Source organism: Nyctibius grandis, chromosome 4 (assembly GCF_013368605.1).
Source record: "Nyctibius grandis isolate bNycGra1 chromosome 4, bNycGra1.pri, whole genome shotgun sequence".
In the NCBI taxonomy this organism is placed as follows: Eukaryota; Metazoa; Chordata; class Aves; order Nyctibiiformes; family Nyctibiidae; genus Nyctibius; species Nyctibius grandis.
The window spans coordinates 99,380,142-99,399,685 of NC_090661.1; the positions used below are offsets into that span (position 1 = coordinate 99,380,142).

Consider the following 19,544-nt stretch of genomic DNA (forward strand, 5'->3'; position numbering starts at 1 on the left):
TGACAGATGTGCTTTGTATCCCAGTAGCTGCAAGTGCTTTCAGTGTTGCAAGTGCTTTTATGGGAAATGCCTGGGTTACTTACATCTAAACAGTGATTTTCAAAGAGTTGATATGAAATCCACGATGTATCAGTTAATGAGGAGTTTTTGCTACGCAGTCTCCTGCTGTTTGTGCATCCTTTTTTTTTGAGGGAACATGGATAGGGCATCAGACTGGGACGTGAGAGACTCGCATGTCTCCTAGCTGTGCCATCAGTTTGTTGGATGACCTGGATGAGCCTCTTCATCTTCCTGTGAGACAGTTTTTCCTACAGCAGAATAAGCATCATGATACTTTCCTTTAGAAGGTGTGTGGTGAGGAACATTAAGTGCAGTACAACACATAAGTATTCTTATTTCAATTATAAGAAGATAAATCTTTTATTTTTAAAGCAGATGTCCGCTGCTGTTCCCACCCTGTGAATGCCTTTGCCAGGCCACTAACACTGATGACTGGACATGGCACTTAGTGCCATGGTCTAGTTGACAGGGTGGTGTCAGGGCAACGGTTGGACTCGATGATCCCAGAGGTCTCTTGCACCCTGGTTGATTCTGTGATGGACTTCAGCAGCAAAAACTTAACAGGACCAATTGCCCCTGCGGTTACCACTTCATACCATGCGAGGAATCACAATTAACCAAAGGCAAACTTTTTGGTATCTGGGGTACCACTGAGTTTTGACCAGTCAAGGCTTCCTTTATGTTACTGGAAAACACAGTTTATGGGTAGCACAGTTTTCCTGTTCCTGCTTCAGAGCTACTTAGAAACAAACCCATCATTTTCCCACCCCCCACATATTTACTAGTATTTTGTGATCTATTTGCAATCTGACAGTGTTGCCTATTACTAAATTTTGTTGTACACTAAGGTGTCTCAGACAGTGACTCACTCAACTGAACAGATATTGAAAAATTGCAAATCAGATTGTTTTCAACCTAATCAAAGATGCAAGAACTCATTTTGCCCAGTAGCCCTTCTGAGGACTGAGGAGATCAACATGAAAATTGGAAAAAAAAGGTTGCTGACTGTTAAGAATGATGCAGTTGTTCTTTTCATCGAACTTCGTAATGAAATGAGGAATGCACTTAATTATACAGTCCCAATTGTAATATCTGAAATAATCAAGTTTCTATTTGGTTCTCTTCTTATTCCTCCCTGCCACCATCCTTGTGTAATTTCTAATCTTGCTAAAATAATTGTCAAATTACTGTCCAACTTTTAATGCATAAATAAGGATATGAAGAGGGCTAGAACAGTGTAAACATTCACAGTGCCAGCGTAATTAGTCTTATCTGTTGCAAAAATACTTTCTTGAGTCACACAACTAGTCTTTCTAAGTTTTAAAAACATGGAAAATAAAGCAAAAATTGAAGAAATGTGATACCATTTAGAGAGGAAAAATTGGCTAAGATTTTTTGTGTTTTTTTTCCTCTGTAAATGAACAGTTATCCCTTAGTAAATTGTAGCACAATGGATTAGACATGCTTATCGATACCATGTAAAAATCAAGCCCTTGAGATTACTTGTGTTTAAATTACTTTACAGAGGACTACAAAATACAAGATTATGTTTCAAAACTGGCTATCTTCCTTAAAGTTGTGCAAGAAATCATGACCGTTGGCCATGCAAATCATCTGCATCTATCCAATTAGTTGACTTATATGTGCCAATCAGCATTTCTACACCCTGGAAAGTCAAGGGACTTTAAATCTTCTGGAATTTAAGACTTCATACTTAAAACAATTTTGGCAAATACAAAACCTTATGGATCTATGTCTTCCTAATTTCTGTAGCACACTTTGTGTGCTCAACAATATTGCATGTATAGTGTGCACAAAAGGTTCTTATATTTAGGCCAAGTAAGAGGAGGATTAACTTGTGGTAGTACTGGAAGGTTTCTCCTCTTTTCCTGGAGATGGAAGGCAACCTACCTTGGCTGCCTTTCCTCTTGCAGAGAGAAAGCCACTCTCATTCTACTGGAGAGATAGTGGAGCGAATGTTCTTTGCACCTGAGCTCTCTGAAGCAGAAACCTCAGCACCAACTGGTGGGTAAGTAAGCATTGAGAGGTTGATTGCTAGGGACAGGAGGGTTGTGGCTCCCACTAGGCTGAAAATGGCCTTGCAAGTGCTATCATGTATTATATTTGATATAACAAAAAAAGGTTTTTTATTAGAGAGCCTTAACAAGTCAGCAAGCTCACATTTATGAAGAAAAAGAAACTTAAATGCAAAATGTGTTTTTTTTATCTGTCCAAATGCAAGTCAGAAGTTTTGAGCAGTATGCATTCAAATTTCAGAGATACTTTAAACAAAAAGTTGGATATAGGAATTTGTGGTTTTATTTGAAAAGTTATTTGTTAACAGGCTAAACATTTTTGGTATAAAAATCAAGAATGGCTTCTAAACATCACTGCTTTGACTTCAAATCTCCTTTGGTTTTAATATTGTATAACTCATGTTAAATATATAATTTTTTTAAAAAATATTTTCTGCTCTGAAGCTTGCATGTCTGGGATATGATTCAGATTGATCATTCTGTCCTCAAATTGGGGATATTTTATTGGAAGTTCTGTGGAGAATAGGGAGCTAGAGTACTGTTTTACCATGGAAAACTCATCTATAATAATCCACTACACGAAAAACATCTGTATTCCCCAGTATGTGCAAAATGTAGCAAAGAGAAGGAACATGAAGTGCAAGGATGAAGATGGAACAGAATTGATAAGTATGGAAAAGGTGCTTTGGGCTCACGGTTTTAGATCTGTTTTATCTTGTCAGTGAAAAAGTGTCCGTTTAATTTGTATTAAAACTGAATATCAGATCTCTTCTCTTGGCAGAAATTCCAAAATTGTTGGAAGAAACAGTTTGCAGAGGAATAGGAAATAAAATGAAGGAAGCCTTTCAAGAGTAGCTGAAGACTTAGCCTGTGAAAATTATGTTTACCACAGACTCATGTTTCCCCTGATTTGGTGGCAGCTGAGCTCTTAGTCATGTTGATCAGCATTGCTTCATTGTCGTCTTGTAGTCCATCTCTTGAATTTCCTTGCTGTTTCTTGTCTAATACTTCAGTACCTTCTTAGGAGCTCAGGTTGTGGCTCCTAAGCCAAGCTTTGCAGCTTGGCTTGTTGAACAATAAGTGCAAAGTTCTAACCATGGACCATGACATCAGTCTCTTTTGGTAATGAAATGATGATCGAAGGGAAATGTTAGGCTATAGGCAACTAGCTCCATATTGAAATGAAAATGATGGCTTCCTCAGCAGACAGAGCATGAGCGTTTCTCCAGACTAGGGAATCATATCCATTAAGAATGAAGGAATAGATAGTCCTTAAACTATACGAATTTTGGCAGTAGTTATTTTCAATTACTTCCTTCTCAAGGGAAGATGAGTATATATCATGTCCCTAGTAAAAGAATATTCTTGCTTCCCATATTGGAGATATTGTGAAAATCCTATTAGAAAGGATCTGGAGAGTTCTAGCATAATGAAGTATCAAAATATTTTATCTAAACTTGCCAGGTCTGGTAAAGTTTACAGACAAATGCATCACAAAGAGAGATGAAAACAGACATAAGTGAACTGTGTATTTGTTGAATTAGGGAAAATATCCCCTTACTCGACAGAGGAAGAAAAACAACTTTGCTTCATATGCAACCTACTGTCAGCACTTTCATCATTTAGGAAAACAAACTGGAAGCTGGATGGGCAAGCTCCAGTGGTAGGGTCCTCAGGAGTGGGATGCTTTTTGCCAACCCAAGTATGCAGCACAAAGAGAACTCTCTCTAGGATACAGATACAGGAATTATAAATACAGAAGCAAAAGTTCAGCTGTAATTTTAATGGAAATAAGTACTTTCATTATCACTCAGCACTGTCAGAATTGAAGATTTGGCTTACAGTGAAATTTGCTTTATTGTTCTATAGGAAAAAAAAGAAATGGTTACATATAACAATATTTGGAAATAAAGGTTTCTTACTCTCAAAATTTATGTCCCATTAAGAATGCAAGTCGTCAAGTATATTATTGTAAATATGGCTTGAGAGAACTGGCTTCAAGCTGAATATATATGCCTGCCTTCCTTGATCTCATGGGAGTCCTACTTTGGAGAGGAGAAACAATGGAAAACTGAAATCACCCCCAGTATTTGCAGTACAGGAATACAGCGACTCCTTTACAGCAGAGTTTCAAGGCAACAATCTGAAAATGTTTTGCAAGAAAAAGACAGAGGTACATTTTCACGAGTAACAAAATCCCACTTAATGCTACAGATTTTAAATTCCCCAGGCACATTCCACTCTGGAAAAAACTGACTTCTTAAATTACCTTATGCATTGTTGCTTTTAAAGGTTACTTCCACATGTTTGTCTTGAAAAAGCACTTCTCAGATGCTTCCAAATATTATTTGTGTGAAAAAAGCACTCACATTTGTGCATTGCTTTATAAATTGCCCTGTAAATTTAAGTTCCCACATGCATTTCTTATAGCTCTGCTCTATGACCCTACAATGAGTGAAGTTAAAGAAAATATATAAACTCTCAAGCAGTTTATTTTTTCTGAACTTTTTCAACACGGATTGGGTCATTTCAGGCAAGCTTAATGAAGCATGGAAGAACACACTGTATCCTTGTAGAAGTCCTAGATTTCAGAGATTTCTTAGTCCTGCATTTCATCATAACTCCCACTTGAACAGAGATCATACTTCTGAGGCATGAGATGTCTTTAACTGATAAAACTCTTAAAAAGAATTTTATGCCAGCCCCTGAAGGCCTGGGGGGTTTTTTGTTCGTGTTTTTTGTGTGTGTGGTTTTAGTTTGGGTTTTTTTTTTTAATCCACCTTTGTTTTTCTTCTGTGCTGAAGAGAGAAAAGTAAGAAATGGAAAGGTAAATAATATCAAGTATGGGAATACTGCCACAGTATGGGAGGGCCTTAAAGTCTATTTATCACATGGCTAAAGCCAAACTGTCTTGCATATATGAGAATGAACTAAAACAACAGCTGTTATTATTTCTCTGACATCCGCTGCACATTGGGAGAACAATTTTACATTTTAAAGAATCTCCTCTAAAGAAGAGGATGTGAACATTTTAGAAAAATCACCAATAAAGCGAAGACACAAGTTTCTCTCCTACTTTCAGCAAAGGGGAAAAATAGATGAATGCTGCTGATGCCACAGAATATAAACCAACATATACAGCTCAAACAGGACTGTGAAGGAACACATTTTATTCATAGCTCATGAGGCAGGGGTCTGATCCCTACTACAATGTCAGTATTTTTTTAAATGGACTCTTCAGAGGATGATTTTCATATATATGGATACATGGTATTTGTCTATGAATAGATACGATATTTCAGCCAAGTTATTTCCTACCCTGCAGACATTTATAAGAACAGGACATTTTATATGTTAAATGCGATGGCTCTTGGGAGTGTTTTTACTTCTATGTTACCTTTATCAGTGATCATAAAACTTGCTTTTTCAGCACTATTTCAAAGTCAGATCAAGTAATTACTGTACTTATGGGAAACATTTACATAAGCTCTTTAAAATCTGAAATCTGAGCAGTAACACACCACGCTAGAAAAAGTACTAAGAATCATTTGATTTCTCTCAGCAACTCAATGCCACATGAGAAAGCAGTTTAAAGTGTGAAAAACAGCCAGTGCAGAAGTCAGCCTTATTGAAGAAAAAGCCCTTGTGACCTGCCTTCACTCCACTGACCATGTATTTCTCCCTTTCCCATGGTTCCCAGAGTCTAATCTAAACTAATTGTTATCGACTTCCACTTCTCACATGTGTGATGTTTCTGCAGAGCTGCCTTCTACCTGCTCTGGCCAGTCTGTCCCACAGACAGACGTGTTCCCCTCTGATGAGGTGGAGGCCATCCCAACCACAGTGCTTCCCACAGCCAGCAACCCACGATTCTGAGCTGTTCACCACTCTGGTTTGATTTCAGAGACTTTTCTAGAGTCGTCTTTCATCCTTAAAGCAAACCTCAAAGGGCATTTGCTATTCCTTCCTCAGGATGCACCAGCATCCTTCCCCTGCACACCCAAGAGCCACAATCTGTGAAGCAGCCTGTAAAGGATCATCAGTGAACCAACTTCAGAAGCTGATTTTTTAAATATTTTTATTTAATGTTTGGATTCCAGCAGCTGTGTAGAATTACTGTCTCTCTGACTGTCACAAATCTGGATATTTTGTTCTGCTGCCAGTATACAGATTGCATAATTTATAATTCTGTTCTGCCAGACTGCTGCATGATTTTCTGATTCTTACAGTCTGGTTCCTAGGTGATCGTTCTTTGCTTTATTTAAACTGGAAAGGTGACAAATCCCAGATCAGGTTGACCAGGAACACTGGTGCACTTACACCTTGTGTTCCAAAAACCGCATCTTTTCTTCCTGCCTGTGATCAATTTATAATTACTCCAGAGGAAAAAGAAATCATGGCAGAGCTAGAGAGAATTCATAGGTCATCACTGTGCCGAGTAAGAAGGAAAGCAAGATTTGTGCATCATATTTCCAGAATTTTCCTGTAACTTTTATTTTTTGCTTCTGTTTACCTGCAACATACACTTTATCAAATTCAATAGATTACTACATTCACATTTTCATTAGCTGTATCAGTCCTTAGTTAATTTTCCAAGATTTTTTTCATGAACCGTGTCTTCTGAGAGATTTCTTCTTTCTTAAACATTTATGTCATGGAACATCGGGTTGCCAGAAACACTGATTGATTTATCAGTCTTGAGTATACTGCATTGTTTCACACAGATTTGAAATTCCAGCTTCACATCCCATGCTTACCTGCAGCAGATATGCGTGCGCAAGAGCCACCGCCTGAACTTCAGCAATAGTCACCTCCAAAAAAGCTCAGGGTTATGGTAGTGGAAATTTTGATTTCCCTTCTTAGGAAAAAAAACTATTTTTTGAAGTCCAGATCAATCAAATGGGCATGGGATATGAATATCTGCAATTAGCATTCTCGTTCCCTCTTTGTGTCTGAGTGATTACACTCAGATCTGTGTCTGTTTATCTGATGTATTTCTCAGGAGATTTTTCACATTGTCAGTGTACAGGATATTACAGGATTGATGGGTACGCTGATATTCTTTTGCCTTACTATTTTCATGTAGGGCCTCTAGTCTGCAATTTAACTCAGAACTCTTATGAGTTCTGAGCACCTAAGACACTGTGCAAATGCAGAGTAACAGACAATCCTGTCTCAAGACCTCTTAAGCTGAACAGACAAGAGAAAAGTGGAAGAAAAAAACGTTCTTCCTTATCTCGTGCTGGGTGGGAAATGAGACAGAGAGATGTAGATTCTGATAAACTCGCTCTCCCTGTTTAATGCATAGGACTGCATTGGTCAGCATTAAATAAGGTGGCATAATTTAGAGATTGATAAATTTGTGGTAGAACTAGACTGAACTCTCTGTCCTATTCATTAGGCCTCTCTGTTTTATTTATGACTTCTCTGATGCTGTGTTTCAAAGTATTTAACAAACTATTATGACAGTCAAGGCTGATGTAGCAGCAATTTACCTGTTCAAGATTATTGCAGTTAATTGTTTCCTGGCACCAATACTTGGAAGAGATGTTGCCTGGGTAACAGAATAATCCTCTCCTCTTTTTACAGAAGCTTTAAATCTTTTATGATTCGTTTCATCCCTCATTCAGAGGATTAAGCCATCCCAATACTGTGGTCCAGCATCATTTCACTGTATGGTTCCAACTCCTAAATAGTTTTTGAGTTTCCCCTTATGGTTCCAACTCCTAAATAGTTTTTGAGTTTCCCCTTATGGTTCCAACTCCTAAATAGTTTTTGAGTTTCCCCTCACAAGTCTACCAAAGCCAGACAGAAGAGGAAAATATGCGTGTCCACATTTAAAAGAGATAAAGGACATAACGCGTTGCTGTTATGCACAGGATCTCCAGCAACCACAGGCAGCGTGAGTCACGCAGAGCCACCAGCAATACAGCAGTAGGAAGCTAATGCTGTCCTCTGCTCAACATGCTCTTCTCATGTTGACCAGATGCCCTCTCTCATTCCAGGTATCCTCAGACACATACTGAGCTGCACACTAAGAACAGACTCCCGTGGGGTGAGACTTCTGCCCTCAAAAGGGCTAAAAGAAGCCTTAACAGAGGCTGCCAGCATCACTCTTACAGACACGAGAGGAGCATTACTGGTCAGAGGACTATTCTCTCAATAGCTGTCCCTAAATGAGATTTCCTGAAATCACACCTGAAACCCAAACAGTTAAATTTAATGAAAATTCTCTTTAACAATGGCAGATTGCAAATCTACCCCAGCTGTGAACTGAGTTATAGCAATATATTTCAAGGAGGTGGGTGAATGCTCATCAGCAGAAGTATTCAAAGAAAGGACACAAAAGGAAACATAAGGGCCAAAGCCTCTCAGTGACTATGTTAGAGCAGTCATGGATACTTGAGGCTAGGATGAAATCAGAAAGAAATGGAACAGAACTGGTACCATCGAAATTAAGTTTAATTTGTGAATAAAATAATTATTTTTTCTACATTTTGTCATCTTTTAGGACCCTTAGAAAAAGAGAAATGCTTAAGGCTAAGGAAAATATTTTCAGAGAAAAACAGACCATTTGAGAAGCTTTTCCTTTGCCGACACTTAGTCAAAACAAAGTGAGACTGCAGGCGGTCATTAGAGCTGTCTTCATAGTTTGCTCCACTACCTTTGAAATTTTACATCTACATGTCCAGCAAGTTCAGTGGAACTGGATTAGACCACACACGTTCACTTGGAGGAGAGTTTCTGGATAATTTTTGAGCTTTTGAGCTGAAAGCATTTGGGAACGGAGACAAGTATTTGAGCCTTTGGTCAAAAACATCTGGTTTTACATAAAGCTGATAGGGTTCTAGGTGCCAAATATTTCACACTGGCATTCATACATTGATTTTACTTTTATGTTAATTTTAGCAGAACTCTGAAGTCCCAGAAACAGAATCTCTTTCAGCAAGACCTTTTATTTATTTATTTTTTTTTAAATAGAAAATGAAATATAAGATCCCTATTAGGGTTATAGAGCTAGGTTGTGATTAAATGAATCTTGACTTCAGATGCAACCCTTCTCCCAAAAAAAAAAAAAAAAGCTTGATTTTAAATAACAAAGTTATCCACACCAACACTCAAACCAAGGGAGAGCATATCGAATTCCACCGGTATTCAGGGATGCCTTGAGATGTTTCCATCCCCTTTCTTTAGTGCAGCTTTAGAAATACCTGAAGTGTTTCGTTGCACAGCCTGCTTTGCTGAATAGGAAGTGATTGCTCATGCTTCTTTGTTGGAGAGGAGTGCTTTGCTGAAAGAGGACCTAGTTGCTGATTCTGAACGCAGACCTCTCAGCTGCCTTCTTGAGAAAAGACAGTGTCAGGTTAGGTCAAGTGATGGGGAACATGTCTGCTCAAGGGAACGACCTTCCTGTATGGCTTCCTTGAACACGAAATCTGTGATGTGACACGGCTGTACCACATCTGCCTTTGCACTCGGTGATCCCAAGCTGCAGGTGCAGAAGGACAGCTTGTTTCAGAGGAGCTGTCTTCCATTTGAGGAGATTCCAGTTGTGGGGGCAGAGGACACGGCACGGACCTGGGGATGTGTAAGGTATAGACATAGCTGTGAGGCTGTATGAGGCAAAGGACAACCGTGCAAGTCTCGTGCTCTGTGCATGAGTCTTGTTAGAGAGAATGGCATCAGTTCTGTGCATAGTTTTCACTGTCAGCCCCAGTTCAACGAGGGACACTTAACTAGGAGAGAACTTAAGAAGCCTTAAATGCATGGAGGAGAACTGATACCACTAAGGCAATAGCAGCGTAGTTTGTAAGGCAAATATAACTCTGCCCGATAGCATATATGAATTAGTTACATATCCTGATTTCAAACTGGGTTTTGTGTAATGGAATGCAACAGCACACATTCTTGAATCGTGGTGGTTCACCGGTTGATCCCAGGAGCTCCTGGAGCTCTGCCTTAAGGCCATGGAAATTAAAGAAGTCCCAGAAGCTTTCACAGGATTATTCCTGCGGTAATTATTCTTATATAAAAGAGAAACCTAAAAGAGGGAGACTGTGCACATATCTCTACCTTGGTCCCACTTTCTCATGTTCATACTCACAGAAGAATTATTTAGAAACATGAGCCGAAAGCTATGTAAAATCATCGTTCTCATTATTTATTCAATCTGAAGTTTTTTTGCTCTGTTGGTTTTTATGATCATCCACAACCTCATTCTCCATAGGTACTTTGTGAGGACAATTGGAGCTGAAGCTGTCTGGAATGATGTCTCTCTCACTAGGTATCATGTTTTGGACATTTGCTAGTCCAGAGGTTTTAGTGGGTCTAATAGTATTACTGACTATGCAGTTAAACAGCTTTAAGTTTGATATTTATTGTTTGTATAGCAATGAAAAGCATATCACTGTATTTACAGATGAATGAGAGGACTAAGTGCCTTGATGTATTTTGTGTTCTTGCTTAGCAATGATTTAAATGAAAAATAAGATATTAAAGAGTGCATACTGTTAACCACCTCAAAGAAAAAAATAGCATCTGTGGTTTTAGTTCACATCCATTTTCTGTGCATCAGTCTGTGTTGGTGAGTAGCTACGGCTGGACCCCAGGTATCACACGTAGTTCATCCAGTGCACACCTCTTCTTCCACTCTGACATCTCACAACATTCCTATTCCTTTCAACTCTTTCAATCATCCTTATCATTGTTCACAAATCTCATCTCCTCTTTATCCCTCTGAAGAATCTTTAGTACATATTCATCTGACTGATGCACCCTGATTTTCACCCCACTATCTGAGCCTGAAAACCACTCTTAGATTCTTAATTTTTCAACCTATCATTTGGTGACACAGCCCTCACCTCCTCCTTTTTTTCCTGTCTTCTGGTACCTTTGTCCTTATCTTCAACTACCTTAAAGTATCTATTTCTTTTAAGCATTTCATTTATCCCCTAGCTTTCTGATGTCAAGAAAATGGATGGAAAATTGTCAAGAAGAGCCTCTGTCTCTGTTGTGCAAAAAAAAGTTCCAAAGCATCCTTCTCACAAAACCCCAATCCAACAAACCAAACAATCAAAGCTCTCTGAAAACATGAGTAGCAGCAGGAGTCCAAGGACAGGGAGAAAAAAAAAACAGAAATTGCAAAAAATAACTAACTTTAATGAAGTTAGTGGGTGCTCAGGCTCCTGCAAAATTGATCTCTGGAGGTGTAGATCATGTTGTCCTCAAAAGGTAGCAAAGAAAAAGGAACAAAAAATTCTACTTCTTGAAAAAATTGATTTTTCAGCTTTTAAGGGTAAAGAGAGAGATTTTGGGAGGAGGTTTTGAGAAATAAGTTCCAATATTAAAGTGACCTGAAAATGATATTGAGCTGTGTATTATGTCTCGCAAGCAGATTTCTTTAGCAAAGAGTTGGAAAAGACATCAGCTGCAAATCGTTTCTTGAGTTCCACTTGCACAAATTCAATTGTGACTAAAAAGAAAAGAAAAAAAAAAAAGAGGAACAGCACTTATTGCATCTTCTGTGACAAAGTGACACTGAGGCACTGCAAAAAAGAGTGGCTGGCATTATGATCTTGCCAACTTTGGCCATCTAGTGGCATCTTCTTCACTATGAAAAATAACAAATAAACAATTACTAACCATCTCTGCTTTGAAGAGAAGCAAACCCCCAAACAGTGCATGCACGTCAAGTAATGTGCCCAGAGCTACGTGATTCTGGCCGTCTTATTAACGTTGTGGCACTGAAAAACATTCTGGATGTTTCAAAGCTCTGCAGCCTGGTATGCTCCAGTGCGAACGTGCAGCGTTCTTGCACACGGATGTGTCAGCCTGAGTGGCTTTGCCAAGCATGAGTGAGAGCCTGCGGACAGGTTGGAGGACGGGTCGCATTAGGTAGGACTTCGTACTTTACGGTGGAAGGTAAGTGCTTTATGCTGCTATTGAGTGATGGAGCAGCAACGCAGTGGTTACCACAAGAGGGTCACTCTTGCATTTTGCCATTTAAGAGGTAACTTTGGAGCAGAAATGACTATAATGAAAGAAATTAGCTGGATTTAGAAGCAGGTCCTGCAGCATCCAGGCACCTGGAGATCTGACAGGGAGCCCTTTGCGTGCTGACGTGACTTCAGGTGCCCCAGACGCAGACTCTAAACAAGCACAAGATCCCTGGAGCTGTTCAGCCAAGGCAGATGGGGCCTCTGGCGTCCCCACGGCGTGTCTTCCTTCCAGGCCCTATGATTTAAAGCCAGAACCCGTGTCCCCAGGCCCCGGGGGCTGTCCTGGGGTTGCCCAGAGGCACCGTGGGGCGCGCTGGAAAGTAGACACCCCGGGCCGGTGCCTGGGATGGCGGAAGCGGGCAGCCGCCGCCCGGAGCGGCCCGGAGCAGAGCAGCCGCCGCGGCCTAGTGCCGGCCCTCCGCGCAGCGGCGGGCGGGGCCGGCCCCGGAACTGCCGTTACCGAGCCGCGGGACCCGGCGGACCTCGGCGGCACGGACCGGCGGCGCGGCCGGGGCGGCGCTTCCTAGGCGTCGCTGGGCAGGGCCGCGGCGCGCACGGCCACCGGCTGCTAGGGCTGGGGCCGCCGCGCCGGGCCCGGCGCTTCCCGGCCTCGCCATGCAGCGCTTCACGGTGAACATCAAGCTGCCGGCGCGGACCCTGACGGGCACCCTCAGCACACCGAACAGAGGGGCGGCGGACTGGTGAGGGGCCGGGCCGCGGGCGGTCTGCCGGGCTCGGGGAGCGGAGGGGGGCGGCTGAGGTGTCCCGGGCCTCTCCCCGTGGCGTCGTTCGGGCCCCTCCGCGTCTCCTTCGCCTCAGCTGCGGGTTGGGCTTCGCTCCCCGCCCTGGGTCTGCCTCCTCCCGCTCTCCCGCAGCCGGGGGAGGGGCGGGGCGCGCTTTTAACCGGGCCGTTCATACAGTCCCGCGTCCCGGTGCCGAGGCTCAGCCAGCGCCGGAGCTGCCGGGCGTGCAGTCGAGCGGGGCAGCGCTCCCTTCGCAGAGCTGGCTGTTCCCTCCGGCGAGCGAACCGTGTCCTGCCGGCTTGGCCTGGCTGGACACCGCAAATACTCGGGTCCTTTTCGATACTGGAAATGGGCGTGCTGTGCTGTTGTGCCCAAGGCTCCAAGGCAGGTCCTTTTCTGCCAGGCACTGTGCAAGCTGCTGGCGTTCCCCTGCTCTCCCCGTTCCTCGCTGGAGCGGCTGGCAGGAGCCCGGCGGGGTTGCTGCTGTCCAGCTCTCAAGGGAGAGCAAAGCTATGGCCATAGCTGAGCATGGTCCGGTCCCTTCCTTGCTCCTCTGGGCAGAGGTCTTGTTGGTGCAACTGTAGCGATCAGAGCAGCTTCTTCTGGTTTCTATTTCTGTTATTTTCGAGACTTGATGTACAAAGCCAGTATGTGTATTGGTTTTTGTATTCATTGTTCTGAACAATGATTCCACCCAGCTGTGCTGTAAAGCATTACCCTCATACTCCTGAGTCTTAGGGAGAGAAAATGAATGAGCTGGACCAAGTCATTTTTTAAAACTGTGGCCTTTAGTTTTGTCAGCTTACAAAGCAGTAACCATTGATGTACTCTGAATTTCTTAGTTTGAAACTTTGTTTTTCTCCTTTGACTTGCTTGGTATTCACTGTAGCTTTATAGTTGTCATCAGTGGCCACATTAACCTCTCCTGAAGTCAGACAGGCCTCAGCAGATTTTCACTATTACTGTAATCATTGTTCATGTGCTCCTTTTTTGGCTCAAAAAAACCCCCCAACCTCCTCCCCCCTCGCCCCCCAAGCTGCAGTTAATTATATAATTGCAAATACATTGCTTACCTGTGTGCTTATATATAAAATTTGGGAATGCTTTTCATGAATTCCTATGTGATGTCTTAAATTTATAGAAGAGGATATTTATAGATGGATACAAAGAGGTGCTTTGCGGTGGCTTAGGGTTCTATCAGCAAATGGTTTAGCAGACAGTGCAACAATGGCATTTTGTAACACTTTTGAGTTTTTTGTTACTAAATAGTTTTTACTGGTTGATGTTTGTGTCTAGTAGCATGCATGTAACTTACCAAAAAAAGCCTTGTTCTTGATGTGAAGTGCTTTCTGTTCTTTTTCACTTGTTTGATGTTATATGCTTTTCTAGGGGCTGGCAAGGTTTGATTGCATATGGATGCCATTCTCTTGTGCTGATAGTTGATGCCAATACTGCTCAGACTTTACAGGTTTTGGAAAGACACAAAGCTGGTGTTGTCAAGGTGAGATGTTCGTGTTTTAAGGTGTATTACTTGGATTCTGCTGTATATATTATTTTTCTAAATCACTGTGAATACTTGACATTATGTTGCACTTGATTTTTACATAAAATCTGTTGCAAAATACCTATAGTTTACATGATCTCTTTTACAGCTAAATCAAACCATACATACTGAAATTTGAGCTGAGGTTCATGGTATACCTTTATAGAAGGTATAGAATATATGGAAACATTTGATAGAGTTATAGAACACAGACAGAAATGTTTCTAAGAAAGCTCTTAACACGACAGAATTTCAAACGAACATTACAAAATATCAAATGAAGGTGGAAGGATTAAGTTTCAAAATAGATATTTTATGTCATGTTTTGAGACTTGTCTACTGTGACTTGTTTGAAAATAATGCTGAAATGTCACAAGGCACCGAAAACTGATTTCTTCCAGCATGTTTGTATACTTGCTGAAATCTTTCAGTGAAGTTTGAGGATTCTCAGGGTTGCCCAGACATTGCTGTCACCTTAGAGCTTGTGCTGCTGTTATGAATAGTCTCTCTGGTGACAAATGTGTGGCAACTTACCTGACTCTTAGTAAGGAGACATTATTTCTCAGTTATCTCAGAGCAAAGGTGTGTACATGACAGCAACTGCAGAACAAGTGACACTGTGAATCCAATACCTTTGCTTGCCTTTTGGCAACTTGTTTGAGTAAGCATACCCTTAGCCTCAGTTGTTTTTAGGCTACCTTTTGAAACAAACAAATCAATTCCAATGTCTATAGTTGTGTAAAAAATACAAAATGTAAGTGATATGGAGGTAGCAGCTATAATGATGACTCTGCTTTAAAATTTCCACTTGGCTTAGATGATGAGTTGTAGCAAAATTAGTTTTTGATCCATGTAATGGTAGCATTTAATGTGCTTCAGTTACATTCACTAGTAATGAGAAGTAATGTTATTTCAATAGGAAACCAAATGCTGAAGTCCAAATAGTTTTTTTATAATTTATAAGATAACTTTTCAAAACCTCTGTCTGGTGCTTTATTAACAGAAATAGACTGTAGGAAAATGACTGATTTATAAGGAAGAATAATGAAGAGAAATTCTGTCCTGCTTTAAGAAGTAGACATTGTATGAGAAATTATTATGAGGCAATGATCATTGCAGATACCTTTACATGCATTTGTAAGAAATTTTCTTCAATTCCTAGCTGATTTCTTTTTTTGTTTGTAAATGCTAAGAGTGTAAATAAGCTGGAGGGGATCTGTAAGAAGTCTGCTGTGTATGTCTGACTTAAAGACTTTGTAGCAGAGGTTCACACCAGCAAACACAGTTCTACAGGGGATCTTCTCCCCCAAACCCCGTGTTTGAGTTTTGAAAAATTTCAAAACACACTGCTATCTGCAATAAAAAAGCAGAGAGAAGAACAATTGTTTCATAATCCTTCTGCAGTCTGTTTAAGTACTTCCTAGCCTTTGGCTGTCATAACTGTGTCTGGAATAGGTAATGGTTTCAGTGAAAATGGATCCGTGTTAGTTGTCCATATGGTGTTTGTTTGTGGGATACTGGTGACTTTGTATGGAGCAGATTATATCTGATTTTTTTTTTTGTACCTTTACAAAGAGTACTTGAAAGACTACTGTTACAGAAGAAAATGTAATTACAGGAACAATTTTTTGATGGAGGATTGAAATTGCATTTGTGTCTCTTCTGATATGTTAATATAACAGTGAGAATAAGGTTCTTTAAATTAGATGAGATAGATTGTGAAAATTAAAAAAAAAAAACTTCACCTCTGGTTCCTGTTTCTGATCAAAGCTGCTGTATTTTGAAGTCAGGGTAGAGAGGCAGTGACCAGTACAGTACAAAATAATTTCTTTTAGCAGAGGGATCAGGTCATGTGCAGGGACTTTGTTGGAGCAGTGCAACTGCAATGAGAAGAGAGGGCTTATGGTGTGAGAGAGCCACATGAGCTCCGGTTAAGACTGATCACATTAAAGGTCTCCTTTTTGTTGTTCCTAACGTGGTAACAGCTCCTCCCTTGGGAAATGATGTTTTCCAGACTTGGAATTTGCTTCAAAGTAATATATGTTTAACTGAGGAAGAAATAGCTTTGTGGGTTTCTATAATTACTTTTTTTAACAGCTATGTAGCTACATGCAGGTATCCTCATGGGTAATTTTTTTTTGAACAGCAGGGAATCAGGAATTGCAAAACTGGAATATACAGGTAGAGGAGACTCTCCTAAGAATTCTTTGTAATTCTGGTAGAAACACACTTCGGATTTATAGCGAGAGCGCTTTGAAGATTGCTTGCTGTGCATGTGAAATGATTGTTTAGTTTATTCAGCTAGGCTTTTGAGATACATCCTGGTCACACCTCCGAGAGGGGTAGCACAAAGGTGGCTACAGCTCTCTGAATGCTATTATAAATCTAATTCATGTTGCAAAGTTAGTGGTGCCTAATGATAATTCTGTTTCTATTTTTTTAATGTCATGCTTTCAGTATCTGCAAAAAGTGTTGTGCTTGGCCTCACCCTTTCTCTGTCAGGTACTGTGACAGCACACAGCTACCTAGCTACAGTGTCATTTTCTTACCTACTAAGAAAATGACAGCTACAGTGTCATTTTCTTAGTAGGTAAATTCCCATTAGCTTAGCATTAAGGTTTCTTTATTCTGTTAGTGTCTTCAGTCTCTGCTAGAGGCAGAAGTTCACCTTTAAAGCAGATAGCAAAACAAGTCCATATTAAGTAGATAAGGAAGGAATCGGTGTTATCTCCTTATAATCTTAGGAGACTTGCAGACAGAGTATTTCAAATTTCAAAGCAAATAGTTTTCGGAAGTATTGCCAACTTGCAAGCCCATGCAGCTTGAAATCCCAAACCAGAAAGTGGTATGTGGAAATCGGTGGTGGCGACATGCTGAAAAGGACCAAAAAGATAGCAAATGTCAGCAATAGCTTGACATGAGACAACATTTAGATGGAAGAGCAGCCTGCTTTCCTCCTCAATACCATAATATACTTGACAGATTAGGAAAATGACATGGTTTAGGATGTATATAAAAGTTGGATGGTAAATTTTCAACTTTCATTTGTTTGGAAATCAGTGGGTATAGGTTTGTAGGTGTGCACAGAACCTTAAACATTGCCATTTAGTTTCTTCTGAATATTTGAGTAAACTTCTTATATACATAGCATGTGTTTATGGATTGTTGTAGTTACCTTCAGGAACAAGGATTGTTGATTTATGTAATTTGAAAATACCAACCATGCAGTCATGCAGCACAGTTGCGACATACCTTAGATTTGCACAACTGATGGTAGCTTAAGGGTATGCTTACACAGATACTATTAATGTTAACTATTACTATGCTTTTTTGTTGAGTTGTTTATTATTTGTTTATCTATCTGAAAAATATGAAGTATGGTGTCTTTGTTATATATGTTTGCCTCCTTTGACCAATTTTCATCTGTATCTCCAGGTTAAGTGGGCTAAAGAAAATTACCATCACAATATTGGCTCTCCATATTCTTTACGTTTAGCTTCTGCTGATGTTACTGGAAAAATAATTGTATGGGATGTGGCAACAGGAACAGCTCGTTGTGAAATACAGGAACATGCAAAACCAATTCAAGGTAATGATAGTGCATGACGTTTGTATGGAAGTTATTTTATGGAGTATTGTGTACAAATCCATCACCTAGATTTTGCAAATTATGCTCAGTTCTGCCATTCAGTTTTACTGTTGGAATTACTAGCATTCTCTATGTTTGTCTACTCATTTTCTGTGGAAACGTAAGACTTATTGTCTCCCAAAGGGATGCTGTGAGATTTAATTCATTATGGTAATATTTTCCAAGATCTTCTGAGAAAAGTTACAATCTATTTTTATTAATGTTACTGATTGAAATAATAATATTTGCTGTGTTAAGTACATCTTCCTGCTTTTGAATTGGGGATGTAGTTTGCATTGCACCTGAATGTTAATGTCATCTGTAGTGGTGCAGTATTTTAACAGTGTTACATTGCTGTAAGTTAAGAGTTTTGATTGTGCTCATATATTTTGACAATTATTTAGATAGTTCATTATATAGCTAGTTCTGATCAAATATGCTAGCGTGATAACATACATTTGCAATGTAACTAGAGAGAGAAGGGGTTTTGAGCATCTCTGCGGTTGTCTTGATTCGTAGGAGCAGGGAGCCTTTTCTGTGCATAGATAGCAATATTAAGATGTGAAAAGTGAAATGGAGAAAGGACAAGATATTGTGTAAATTTTAACATATAAGACAGTTGTCAATAAAGTAAGTTTCTCACATAGTTGGAGTTAGTGGTAGGAAGTCTTGAAACTGAGTATGCCATGTTTGAATTAGGTTTCCAGTGTAATGAAGTGAACATAAATGGTAAGGATTAACACAAACAGTCAAGAGAGAGAGGAAATTTTGAGATGGTATAAATAACTGGTTTTGGCTTTCATTTGAGAAGAGAGTTTAGTGGTGGTATTTGCTGCCTTTGATTCTGTTCTGTGGGCGGTAGCCCAGTGCAGCTGGAAAGGTCTGATGTTTGAAGATTTTTTTTATCTCATTGCCAGAAAAAAAATAATGATCTTGTTCGGGAATTTCACAAGTCTCTGGGGGAAGTAAAAAACAAAACCAAAAACCAACCAACCAACCAAAATCCCACAAAAAACCCCAAACAAACAAACAAAAAAGCCTGGAGAAAGGAGCTATGCATTTATAATGTTGTAAGCTATAGAAGATTTGTGTTTGCTTGTGCTAGAGGCAGAAATATCTAGAAGCCTGGCACAGAGGTCAGTACTATCTTAATTGGTCTGATGGAGGATAGAGAACAGAAAATGTAGCCACTGGCGAAGTATAACACAATTAAGAGAACATATTAGAAAGGAATAATTAAGTGTCTTTTTGCTTGCTTCTTTTTGTGCTCATCTATTAGTAAGATATCATCCATCAAATGCTCCCTTTCATTAGTTAGCATCTTGTACTTTGTCAATGAAAAGTTAAGGTAGTGGTTAGAAGTCAGAAAAGGGAATCAAAAGACCTAGTCTTCGCCATGTTGCATCACACACGATATAATTTTTACTGTTGCTTTAATTGGTGCAGTTTGTAGTTGATAGTAGCACTCTCCTACTATTGCGAAACTTGTTTTTTTGGTTCTAATTACTTGTGGTAGGCACTTTTCTGTCTATTGGA

The 19,544-nt window shown here is 40.1% G+C and overlaps 1 protein-coding gene across 5 annotated transcripts in view; it reads left to right on the top strand.

Annotated features, from left to right (window-relative positions):
• Nucleotides 1–12,641: 12,641 nt before the first annotated feature.
• WDR11 (WD repeat domain 11) overlaps nt 12,642–19,544 on the top strand; it is a 49,583-nt gene continuing 42,680 nt past the window's right edge. For all 5 annotated transcript variants that reach the window (XM_068399632.1, XM_068399633.1, XM_068399635.1 and 2 more), the window contains exons 1-3: nt 12,642–12,795; nt 14,227–14,338; nt 17,816–17,969. In XM_068399632.1, the coding sequence (XP_068255733.1) occupies nt 12,710–12,795; nt 14,227–14,338; nt 17,816–17,969 (352 nt within the window). In that variant the 5' untranslated portion in view covers nt 12,642–12,709. The remainder of the gene's footprint in view (nt 12,796–14,226; nt 14,339–17,815; nt 17,970–19,544) is intronic.